This window comes from Coenobita brevimanus, chromosome 77, assembly GCF_032717465.1.
Source record: "Coenobita brevimanus isolate Jiangsu-jjx chromosome 77, ASM3271746v2, whole genome shotgun sequence".
NCBI classification, from domain to species: domain Eukaryota; kingdom Metazoa; phylum Arthropoda; class Malacostraca; order Decapoda; family Coenobitidae; genus Coenobita; species Coenobita brevimanus.
The window spans coordinates 8,500,256-8,513,647 of record NC_137030.1 but is presented as its reverse complement, the minus strand read 5'-3'; the positions used below and the strand labels follow the sequence as shown (position 1 = coordinate 8,513,647).

The following is a 13,392-nucleotide window of genomic DNA, read 5'->3' as shown; positions in this document are numbered from 1 at the left end:
GACTTAATGAGAATAAAGTTATACCCCAAGGCGTCTATATTATCAGAAAGATATGCAGTGGCTGGCATAGAAAATGTCCTAGCTATAGCATGGAGGTTGAGTGAAGGAAGGTGGAGGTCACAGAACCTTTCCTCCTCAAATCTTAGATATATAACAGGCATCTCCGTTAATGGCCCTTACGCAGCTGATAGGCATAAAGCTGTTTTAACTACCCGGTGAATAACTACAGTGGAAGTCAGAGGAGGAGTGTTGTGAGGTCAGCACCAGCTCAAACAAGGAGGTGGTATGTGACTGGTGGAAGTGTCATGAAATAAGTGATGGGAGGTGACGTAAACCCAGCCAGTGACCACCTGCAATGTGAATGTAGGTGGGATTTATACTAGGTAACTAACGTGGAGGTCAGACGGAGTGGTGTGTGACTGGTGGAGGCGTGTGTGGGGTCATTGCCGGGAGATCCAGCGAGCCCGGCCAATGATCACCTGCAACGTGACCGTTGGTGGGATCCTGGCCACCCCGCCCCGCCAGCCCCGGTCGCCCCACATCCTGGACTTGCACCAAGCCATCGTGACCGGGGACATCAGCGGGGTGCGGCGACTGGCCAATTGTGGACTGGATCTTGGCACTCCAGTCAGAGGAACCACCGCCTTATCACTTGCTGTCTACCGTGGTGACCTCACCTCGGTCACCATCCTTGCCACAGCCGGTGCACCACTCAACAGAAGGAGTAAGGATCATCTCGACCGACTGGAGACACCAATCATATCAGCCATCAGGTAAGACTCACACGTCAGTAATTTAGAATTTAAAATCACCTACTTAAGAGCAGTCACTTTTATGACCAATTCACTGCTGCTTTATTGTTCCATTATCACTCGCTAATGCATGCACTTTTTTCTACTACATCATTTCGCTACAGTCACAGAGACACTGTCACAATATTATCTGTACATATAAAAATCTAAAGTCTGGTGCAAAACTAAACCTCTCTGCTAATGGAAAGAGACAGCCAGATTTCGTTATTGACCATGCTAGCCATGTAACAATGAGGGAAAGGTGCCTGTAGTAACAGCAGTCCACAAGAGATAATTTGACATATTGAGGAGTGCCACTACACAGGTACGGTACCATTTCAACCACTTTCTTTTGTACAGCTATCAAGTAAAAGCTTCCCCCGGTAAAAAAAAAAAAAAAAAGTTTACCTTTCCATTAATTCCCCAAATAATCCATTTGCCGCACCATTGGAACATCTCCAAACACCAATAAGTAAACGACTTTTCACCACACCCTCTTATGACTTTCATTGACCCAACTAAGCAAAGAAAGTTTTTTGAGTTCTGTGTCTGGAGGTGGGGATAGGCCTAGACCTGGTGGATTTTTTTCACGAATCCTTCTATGGTTTGCTGTCACTAAATAACAGCAGAGTGGGAACAACCTCACTGTACGGTGTGGTGGTTGCAGGATACCACAAGGATATTCTTGTAGGTGCGGTTCCATTCTCTGTGGATGAAGTGCAGATGCAATTATATTTTTTCCACTAAGGTACATAGGCACAATTTGTGGAGTTAGTATGAAAGGAAAAGTGTTTAATCACACACACAGAATGTGACGAGCAGAGAATAATATATTTCATAACCATACTGCAATATTATTAAATCACTGCAATCCTTTCCTTGTTTAAGTTGCTCTTTCTATATCATGCACTACATGACAAACATGTAAAATGGTTTTTTATATACTGCACATGGTTGCTCTTGACTACTTGATGTCCAGCAGTCTAGTATGTGGATGTATATGACTGCAGTGTAAATTGTGGAACTGAATTCTGCGGGTGCTGTGTGGGTGTGGTTCAGTGTCTTGCAGGTGCAGTGCAGATGCAGAAAATGTCTTGTGAGTGCAGTGCTGGTGCACGTCCAAGACGGCTTCAGTTCTACTGTTGTGGTGCGATGCAGTCCCAATGTTGCAGTTGTGGTGCAGGTGCGGATCCAAATGCTGGAACTGTGCAGAGCTCTGCTAAGTAATACCCATGCCTCGCAATCTGTCTTTTCATCTTTCCATTAATTTCCTCATAAGTTATGAGACACTGACAGTTCCTTAAATCAGATACAATGTACTGGGTAGCAGCTAATGACGTTTTTCTGTACCCCCTTATGCTTTGCTGTTACTGAACCTCTTTAATGTTCTTTGCAGTCCCATCCACAGTATATTTTTCATCAACAAACAGTGGGTTTCCTGTCTCTTTTCCAGCTTAGGACACTGATATCTTTGAGGAGCTGGTGAACTGAGAAGAAAGGCTAGGCCTAAGGGACTTCTTCAACCAGATTCCCTTATAGTTTGTACGTATATAATTACCTCCCATGCCTTACCCAATCCATCCATATACATTTCCTTTAATCTCTCCATTACAGTTAGACGCTGAAAAATTCTCAAATCAGATATACTTTTTTGGGTATGAGATTTACTGTCTGCCGTTATCAATTTTTTTCTAACACTGTTTTCAGTTCATCCATCTATCCATTCCCCTTTCCTTCCTAGACTATGCCACTGCGAATCCTTGAGGAGCTGGTGAAGAGAAGCAAGACTAGACCAACAGGAATTCTTTACCCAGCCAGTGCTGAGCCGCAATGTTAAATTAACAACCAACTATATATATTTCTGTCTCCTTCCTTGATAAGTCACCATGAAATCTTTGAGAAGCTGGTGAACCTAGCAGCAAAACTAGACCTACTGTACCTCTTTAGGTAGCTCATGAACTGGGAAGCAAGACTAGATTTTCTGTATCTCCTTCCCAGATTAGGCCACCGTGAAATTTTTGAGGAGCTGGTGAACCGAGGAGCGAGACTAGATCTACGGGACTTTTTCAACCAGACCCCCTTATGGTTTGCTGTCAAGGAGCAGCGACTGCCCTTCGTTCGGCTGCTGTTAAAAGCCGGGTCACCCATTCACTTTACCAAGGCTACAGAAAATCCACTGAATTTTGCCGTCCAGTACTTGGGGTATAAGGTGAGTCATCTGCCACTTTTGTCGTAACTGGGATCCATATTCTCATCAGTATAACAGGCTTCTGGTTTATTCTGCATAGGGCTACACGGCTAATTATGGTGCTCGTGAGGGACACTTTCATGCTGTGGTGCTGATAAGACTGGATGGCTTCACAATCCGGTTATACAAATGTCCCTCAACTCCCTCCCTATCCACTCAAAAAAGGCTAGTGGACAGCCAGTGTGGGTGCAGCTTCAGTCTCCAGTTCCACTTGGTTCACGTTCAGATGAAACTTGGCCTACAACAAGTTCTCCACTTCACTGCCAGACGATTTTGTTCAGTCTGGGGGAGACACTTCGAACTGGAGAGGTTGGATACAGCCGTCATTCAGCTCTTCACTACAAGGCATCCCCCTCAAGCTAATAAAATCATTTGGTCTCGGCTTCACGAAAATAAACAAAAAAATAAGTCATCGGACTGAAGGGGATTAAACATTTCCCGGGGAGGGAGAGAGAGAGAGAGAGAGAGAGAGAGAGAAAGAGAATTTATCTGATCTGAATAAATGCCATCATCTAATATACAATATCTTTCCATGTTGCATCCAATGGTGTGTTGCCTCATCAGGGTCGTAGGGGCCCCGAGACTTGGGTACTTACTCCAGACATTAAGGCAAGAGTTACCATTAACTTGTTCCTGAATGGCATTATATGAGCAGTAAAACTCAGCCACCACTAGGATCAAAACTCTTGGTTCACATCGAATTACAACGCCTTAACCCACTACGCTCCCAGGCTTCTGTTTGGTTATATGGTTATCGCCCAGCAAGATATCACTGCGGTAGCTAGTCAGTGTAGTCACGTGTCTGGCGCCTCCACCTACCATGGTTAATAATATCACACACGTCTACCTACACCAAAGTGACGTGTAGTATCACACCGGTACTCATTTTATTCAAACGACCTAAAATTGCCATCTCTTTCACCTTCAGTGCCAAGCTGTAACAAGTGGTTAGAGCAGTAGTATGGCGCTAGTCACAAAGAAGTGTTATGGAAAGGATGCTGAACCACAGCATTGCCTTTTTCTACCACTGAGCTTCAAAAACCAAATGTGAGCCAAGTCAGGATGAAAGAACTATAGCCTGGTTGCTTATGCATCTGTCCAATTACCGTGGTCCTTTTGCGTAACCAACAATTCCGTTATTAGTTTCCCTTTTTCCATAGGTACATATAAACTTCTTTTATTTGGCCTTGTACATAAATGCTTATCCATTTCGACGTATACTCTGTCCACTCTTAGCTTGGCCAAAAATTACCATATCTCCATCTTGAATGTTGTTATGTTACAAGAGGCTAACACTACAATATGGCGCTAGTCACGAAAAAGTGCTTTGCTATGGAAAGGATGTACAGGCGTAGTATTATTGTCTTACTCTTGTACCGAGCTACGGGAATAAGTAAAACTGCAGAAAGAACGACGAGACTGAGCCACGGGGGAAATAAAGCTGCCAAATGAACGAAAATCTCCAAGTCAAGATGCATGAAGTAAAGTCTTTGTCTATCTCATCCAGCTAATGCCTTGACTGATATATTCATTGCTGGAGCGGGACGCCTTCCTGTGGTAGCACCGATATAATTAGGTGGCTCGACTGTCTGGTTATACAAACGTCCCTCAGCAACTTCCCTATCCCCCCAAAGGAAGATGGTGGATTGTAGAAGGACAGCTTTAATCTGCGGTCCATCAAGTTCACGTTTCAGATAAGCGTGGGGCCACAATCACAACTCGTGTCTTCGACGGTTAGGGAGGCTTCCTAGCACCGTTCTCCTTACCAGTTTATTTCTGTATTTGGTGCACGAATATATTTTTTAATGTTACTTATATGCAAACAATATCAGTGTAAATAAAATACAAAAACATACATTTATAAGTTATAATATGCTAATGAAATCGTTCTGGAAGAGATGCTAGACAGCCTTCTATTTTGACCGTTCACTTTACTAGGCGTCCACGTACCATCTCATCCTCTGCAGTGTTGTGCTATAGCAAGATATTAGCATGAAAGTATGGTGCTAGTCACGAATAAGTGCTGTGGACAGTATGTAGGGTGTAGCATTGTCCTATTCTGACACTGAGCTACGGGAAAATAACTGCAAAAGGACTACAATTTCCGCCAAGCTAAAGTGCGTGAACTCTAGAGGCAAGTATTAACCTCTCTCCCTCTTCCCTGTGCAGCGTCGTCGAGAGATGGCGATAGAGTTGGTGGCCGCTGGTCTACCACTGAGCCTAGAGGACTACAAAGGACATTCACCCTTGTACTGGGCCATGAAGCACCTCGATATTCACTTCTTCAGGTTAGTAACATGTCTGTGTATTTTACCTACACTTCAGATCTGTGTTCTTTTTTCAGCTTTTCCCATTCTTTTCCATCATCTAATCACTTTTCGGCCCACCAGAAGCTAACTGACTCTGAGCGGGCTACTCATTCTCGATTTTTAAGACGAGGATAGCCACCTTCACACGCCACAGAGTTGCATTATGCAAGCAATAAAAACCATTCATCCCTTGGATGCATAAGCTTACTGGCCCCATCCGTTTGAAGCGCCTTTGCTTATTAGACGAGGCGTCATTTGGTTAAAAGGTTACCACTTAACGTGGTAAATCGTTTAGTGGGTTACGGTACTGGAAATGATGTATAGAGTCGCCTGAAGGTAGCACTACACTGAGTGAGTGGGTGGTGTGCGTCCCTCCCACGTGCAAGTCGCAATGTTTAGTTTTGTGGGTGCTTTCTTAAGTCATCGTCGACGACTACAAAGATTGCATCTCCTCTATACCGAGTTATAAAGCGCCGCTATATTCACATCTCTCTCTCTCATTCAGGGCTGCATACCCCCCCCCCCCCCTTTTTTTTTTTCTTTAGCGTCTGATAACGGGCAGCAAGGATCAGTTTCCGCTGTACCGAGCTTTGAAGCACCTCGTTATTCACTTTTCAGATATATAGGCCTATGGCTTTTCTCTTACATACTAAACCCTTTATACTCTTTTGGCATGGATCAGCACTGTATGGGCTGCATGGGTCATTCTTCGCTATATTGAGACATAAAGAACATCGGAAGTCACTTTTTTCAGGTTTATATGTGGCCTTTATAACTCACTCAGGTCTTCATGTTGAAAGAGATGATAATGAATACTAATGTTTGTGTTTCCATCCACGTGCATCTTCATCAGATTAGGAATACCGGTATTAGTGGAAGAGGAAAGAGATTTTCGCGTGACTACAAGCACCACATTTACCCCAGTGATGATGATGATGATGCACATGGAAGAAGCGTGGACTTGTGGATGATAATGGGGAAAATAATGGTTGTTGGTAATAATAAAAATAATAATAAAAATAATAATAATAATAATAATGATGATGATGATGATGACTAATACTATCTCTTTCCATCAGACTACTGGTAGAAGCAGGAGCTAGAGTAGGCCCCTTTGAGTGGCTACAAGCACCGCATCTACCCCAGAGCTGGAGGGAGGACGAGCAGATCTCCACGTGGCTGCAGCACCACACCAGCACCCCAGCACCACTCAAACGCCAGTGCCGCACCTTCATCTACGCCACCCTACGCCTCACCCACAACACCGACGTCCGACCGCTGCTCAAGTCCCTGCCACTGCCCCAGCTCATACACAGGTTTCTACTGATGGAAGAACCTATAGGCAGCGCTCAGGCCTCTCCCCCACAACACCTAACGCCGCAGGTGGAGATTGTACCACACCCTATGCATTAGTTACATTATTATCTGTACAGCTTTATTAACTGCGATACCTATTCACCATTTTTGTATGAATTACGATATCTGTACATCATTTTTTATTGATAACGATACCTATACACTTTTTCTTACGATACCTAGACACCGTTGTTTATTAGTTACACGTAACCTGAACAACTTCCATTAATTACGATACCTACACACCTTTTTAATATCTTGTACGTTATTAATGATACCAGTGCAACTCTATTAAGTAGGATACCTAATTACCTTTACACCTTTTTTATCAATTAGTAACACCTTATCAATACTTGTACAATATTACTGATTACGATAAACACCATTTTATTTATTATTTGTTACACTATTAATGGAGAGCTTCAGTAAATGATGTAGTTATACACATTTCAGTTTATTATCTGTACACGTTTACTAAATACGTTACCTATACACACATTTTTCTTCCTTACGGTAACTATACAATGCCTACATTATACACCACACCACCACCTTTTTTTTACACCCCACTACTCGACCACCATATTATTGTTACCAATACCTATAAATTGTTTAATAATTACGTCAACTATTCACCTTCATTATTACATACTGAAATAGATGAGTCGTGCGCTGTGGTTCAAGTTAATGACACTTTATTAGACGTTTACCTCAGGATGAATTGGCACCGCATCCTTCAGTAAAGTTACACCAGATAAATATTACCTAATGAATACTTTGATTATACATAATTATACATAGCCTATACAGTATATATTATATATATATATATATATATATATATATATATATATATATATATATATATATATATATATATATATATAAGTACACCAGATAATTATTACTTAAAGTGTATAATATTTTGTTTTATTATTAATAACGCTTATGTAAAGCAGTATTCATTTTTTAAGCCATGTTGGCTGATGACGGGCAGGCGAGGGCGAAGGGAAATATCATTAATCAGACCCCCCCAACCAATCTGGACGCTAATTCACCAAAATTACCATCAATTCCCCGTTATAACTAGGTTATGTTTATGTTGGAGGAAAAAAAAAAAAAAAAAAAAAAAAACGGCCAAGAAAGGGAACGATCGAATATATGGAGGAAGACGATCATAAGTTGACAGGACGACTACCATAATATCTTTGTGAATCTCAATTCTCTGTCGGATACCCATCATCTTAAGTTGGATACCTAGCCCGCTTACGGGTGTTCTATTCTGAGTGGCTTTGAAACCTTCGTTACACCTCTTCATTAGCGATTACACCTCGGTATTAACTTGTAAGTTATTGATGCAAACTAAGTCCATGGTGATACGAAATAACATGCAAGAGAATGTTGACGAGTAATATGTATAACACATCACAAAGTATGTCGATAGTAAAACGATATAAATAACATGCAAGAGAATGTTGATGTGTATTATGAAAATGAATCGCAAGGAAAGAAACGCTGGAGGGAAACTCATAGGCTAAAACGTAAAAATGTATGCCATAAAAACTGAGGTACGGCATTAGTTCATTACATTTGTAGCATGGGAAGTGGAAGTAAGGGAAAGGATCAACTCCCTTCAGTGACTGTTCCTACAGTATAGTTTCATTCATGCATTATCGGACTTGGTGACTCTATCTGTCCATACGAGATTCACTGCACGATTAGACCTCTTCGTTGGAGTGATAGAATTATTCCTTCCCCAAGTTGGCGAAGTATGAATGGGATAATTACATATTAGTTATTTTATCCTCATTTAAAAATCACGCAGTATTTTTACACCTTAATGCTACTTTATTTTTTCCCGATACTGGAGAACTACGGTCCGTAAATTAACCCAAGTTGCATTGGAGGATTCGAAGCACCTCCTCCTTGGCGATTCATTTAACATATTACACCTTAACGTTCTCGTGCACATCGCAACGTTTTCGTGCACAGCTGCTATTCACGTCGCCTCAATATTGACACATTTTGAATTAGCAACATACAGGACGATACTGAGGCGTAATGTTCAGGTTAAGTCGCTACGGAAGAGGTGTTGTGAAATCTTCAAATCCACATACAATACGACCCTAAGCCATACTGTTATCTAAAAGCAAGGTTGTCAATATATCCCTTGAGGCGCCTCAACTATACTCATTTTACTCTAACTTGGCCTAAAATTGCCATACCCCCATCTTAACTGCTGAGTTGAAACAAGAAATTACCACCACTAGAAAATGATGCTAGTCATGATGTACTATGGAAAGGATATAGAGCCATAGAAGTGTGTTTGTCTTACTGTGCTACGTGAAATAAACTACAACAGGACGAAAATCTGGGCCAAGGAGACAACTATGGACATTCAGGTTTCTCTGGTGCCAAATTCTGAGGGCCAGTGATATGAAATTTAGCGATATCCCAGAACTTTTAGCGATATCCCTGAACTTTTAGCAATATCCCTGAAATTTTAGCGATATCCCTGAAGTTTTAGCGATATCCCTGGAGTTTTAGCGATATCCCTGGAGTTTTAGCGATATCCCTGGAGTTTTAGCGATATCCCTGAAGTTTTAGCGATATCCCAGAACTTTTAGCAATATTCATGAACTTTTAGCGACACAAAATTTAGCAATACCTCAGAATTTATAAGGGAACTAGCGATACTTGAAAATATTTACACATTTTACCTCAGCGTCTACAAATTTTTTCCCCTGGTGATTTTCTACCAGTTGTGGATATAAAAGTGATATTTCCACATACTTCTACGCTGATTTTTATTCTGCCGTTTGAACAGATGAGTTATACAGTATTAAATATTTAAATTTGCTGGCAGTCCTTCATATAGATAGGGCCTGACGCCGCATCCACTGAGGGGCTAACCTTGACTGAAGATTCGCCGGGTGTAATTACTATATTCTCATTAATGTTTATCAGATGGAACTGGACCACTCACAACTAAAATAATAATAATAATAATAATAACAATAATAATAATAATAATAATAATGTAGTTCCATGTAATTCGATAAGCCTTAATTATGATGCAGGAATGAGGGTCCTTTGTTACTCGTCCAATCCACCCTCCAATCTAACCACATCTCCATCACCTGAGCTCAAAGGGGTTAGGAGGCCTTCGTTAATTCAATATTCCCACTCTGTGTCTTATCCCTGTTTCCAGAGCCGATTTATTGAGCTTACTATTTAGAGTTTTGAGTGTTGTAGCTTCATCTCTCTTTTTTTTTTTTTTTACTTATACATATCAAAGTATAAAATATCAGAAAAAATAGATGTAAGATGTTAAGTGTCTTTTTTTATACATTTATAGTTATGCAGGAAAATAATCCTACACATTATTATTATTATTATTATTGTTATTATTATTATTACTATTATTTCTGCAACACATACGTAAATAAACATTCAAATACATATCAAATATGCACAAATCTGAAAGTCAGAGAGAGAGAGAGAGAGAGAGAGAGAGAGTACGCTAATCACTAAATCTGTTCGGCTAAAATGGCAAAAACTGAATTATGTTACCCAAAGCAATATTATAACCACACTGCTTTCAAAAAATATATTGACGCTTCCAAAAATTTAGGATTATCTCAAAATACTGTACATAAAATCAAAGAAAAAAAAATAGCAATAATAACCCTATACAACTAACAAATAATTCTCCAAAAGCAATATTATATCCGGACAGCCTCCAAAAAGATATAAAAACAAGGCAAAAAAAAGTAGTAGTAATAAAATCCACTTAACTCTTGCCTACATCTATACAGTATATATAATCCCACAGGTCATCCCAAGTAACCGAAAAATAAAGAGATAATATTTAAATAAATATACATAATGCCTCAAAGTATGTGAAATCTCAAAATACATTACACTAATCTTTTGACTGCGGGGCCGTGTGTTCTGTTTACCTCCTTCACCCCAAGACGTACCCTGCACTCTATTACCACCAGACGATTTCATTCAGCTCTGGCGGCACTTTTCGAGTCGGAGGAGTTAGACACAGGCTTCATTCACCCCTCCGTTACTAGGGATCTGTTCTAAGCTGAATAAAATCGTCTGATGGTGGCAAGAGTAATATGCAAAAAAAAAAAATGCGTCATCGGATTGAATGGTTCAGTCTTATTTTCTCCAGGTTATTTTATTCAGCATGGGCAACACCTCTTTCGCTGGACGGGTTAAGGCTTTTCTATGACTCTACTTCAGCTGAATAAAATCGTCTTGGGTTAGTCAAATATAAAGTTGACAGAGCCATGAGAGTGTTAACAAACAGTGTTTAACCCTTCCATTTCGAACATCATCTTCCAAGCTAAATAAAATCGCCTGGAGGTAACATGAATATACTGTTATTAAGAAAAAAAAAATCGCCACAGTAAGATTACGACTCTATCACCTTCACGTTTGCGCAAAACTGTTGTGCGAATTCAGAGACAAATTACATGCAAAAATACACGAAGGATAACAAGACTTTGAACACAACTCTAAAACACGGTTGACTTCACTAGTAATATTTATAATCTGTTGGTACTGATTCCATGTGAATGTAACAGCTACTGTACGGCAGTTACTAGAAATAGTTATTTTATGGATCATGTTACTGGCAGCGATCACTACGATAAATTACATACTGTGCATTAAGGGTTTCAGGTTACTTTTTAAAATTATCATTCAGCTCTAGTATTATATTTTTTAAGAGGTGGAAGCGTCTCTGGGAGCGGCTCCGTTCGTCTCTTTCGCTACCGATTTTCGGACATAAGGTGCTTCATTCTCGCTGACGCCACTTTGCGAAGCCACACCATATCAGATCGCCCACCCACACCATGGGATTTGACTAAAGGGACATGATGCTCCCGCATCTTGTACTTCTGTACTCGTACTTATTATAATATGCAATGAGCTTTTTCTTTTTTTTCGTCGAAAGTTCGTGTGAAATTGCAATCCAGGCTACTGTGAATGTATGGTATTAAGTAATATGCTGAGCTGAAGTGTTATATCAAAATGAAAGATATATCATGCGAAAACTTTACTGTATATATTTGGTATGAAGTAATATGCTGATGAACTGATGTACTTTATCAAAATGCGTTATTTCATGCGGAAGCTTTACTGTACAGTATACACTTTGTGTGCGTCCAAGAAGAATGTAAACATGAAGGAGTTATATATGTTAAAATTTTCAAAACGCTACAATTTGTGTGTTGTGTTTGGTGTGAAATATACTCAACGTATACAACAGTGTCAAAACTGTTCCGTGGAAAAATGTTGCTTGGCCTCGTCATTGCTATAATGTGTACCATTTTCCACTCTTTCTACCAGCAGACGATTTTATTCAGGTTAAGGGGGTCCTGCATACAGTGCATGAAAGGGGTAACCATTTGAATCCACTGAAGCATTTGTAGTTTATCTTGTTACCACCACGCGATTTTTATTCACCATAAGAAATCGGTGTAAAAGTGAAGGGATTAAGGCAATGTCCAACCTCGCCAGTTCGAAAAGTCTACCTACAGCTGAATAACATCGTCTGACGTTTGTAGGAATGAAATACAGCTGAATAACATCGTCTGGCGTTTGTAGGAATGAAATACAGCTGAATAACATCGTCTGGTGTTTGTAGGAATGAAATACAGCTGAATAACATCGTCTGGTGTTTGTAGGAATGAAATACAGCTGAATAACATCGTCTGGTGTTTGTAGGAATGAAATACAGCTGAATAACATCGTCTGGTGTTTGTAGGAATGAAATACAGCTGAATAACATCGTCTGGTGTTTGTAGGAATGAAATACAGCTGAATAACATCGTCTGGTGTTTGTAGGAACGAAACAGAACGGCATACCTTAGTATTGAAAGGAGGTTGACACAGCCAACAGGATAGAGAGGAATCGGTATGAATGTCATGGTACAAGTGGGAGGTGATGTGCCTGGGGTCGATTGGTTGGCATGACTGGGAAATGAGTTGGCATGGAAAATGAGTGTGAGGTTGGGGAGAATGGAGTGTGAAGTTAAGAAAGCAGTGTTAGGTTAAGGAGAATGGAGTGTAAAACTAAGAAGGCAGTGTGAGGTTAAGGAGAATGTTGTCAAATTAAGAAGGCAGTGTGAGGTTAAGGAGAATGCAACGTGAGGTGCAGGAGATATCACTTCAAGGGCAAGGAGTAACAAAAGTTAGAAGTATTTTAAGCGGCAGGTACTTTGCTTTGGCTGCGAGGACCCCCGTAAAAATATTTTACTGCTGGCTCTCTCGTACAAGACTGAAACCTGGGACACACATCGTGCTAGTTTACAGGATGTAGAAATGATCTTTTTTCAGAAAACCTGTAGGATGGATGGTATACCGAACAATGAAATTTATGTGTATTATGGAACTGGACCAATGGGTATATAAGGACATACGAAATTTCTGAATGGATACAAACTACACTGGGATCATCACAATACGGACATAAGCAACCTACGTGCACACAGATAAGGTCCTAGAGAGACTTGTGAGGTTGGGGGTAATGCTGGAAAAGGAAGACTATTATGTGGCGTAGATGTAGAGAGTATGGAAGTATACTGGTAACAGCGAGGGAAGAAAAAGATGAATGTATAAGAAAGGCAGCCTATGTGTGGGCTAAAGCCCGGAAGTGGTTGTCACGCCA

General features: G+C 40.5%; 1 protein-coding gene across 1 annotated transcript; it reads left to right on the top strand.

The window, feature by feature from the left end:
- The first annotated feature begins 471 nt into the window (after positions 1 to 471).
- LOC145408442 (inversin-like) lies at positions 472 to 6,761 on the top strand. The gene is made up of 4 exons (XM_080279171.1): positions 472 to 773; positions 2,790 to 3,000; positions 5,209 to 5,327; positions 6,428 to 6,761. The coding sequence occupies exons 1-4, from the start codon at positions 472 to 474 to the stop codon at positions 6,759 to 6,761; spliced, it is 966 nt and encodes a 321-aa protein (XP_080135297.1).
- The last annotated feature ends 6,631 nt before the right edge of the window (positions 6,762 to 13,392 follow it).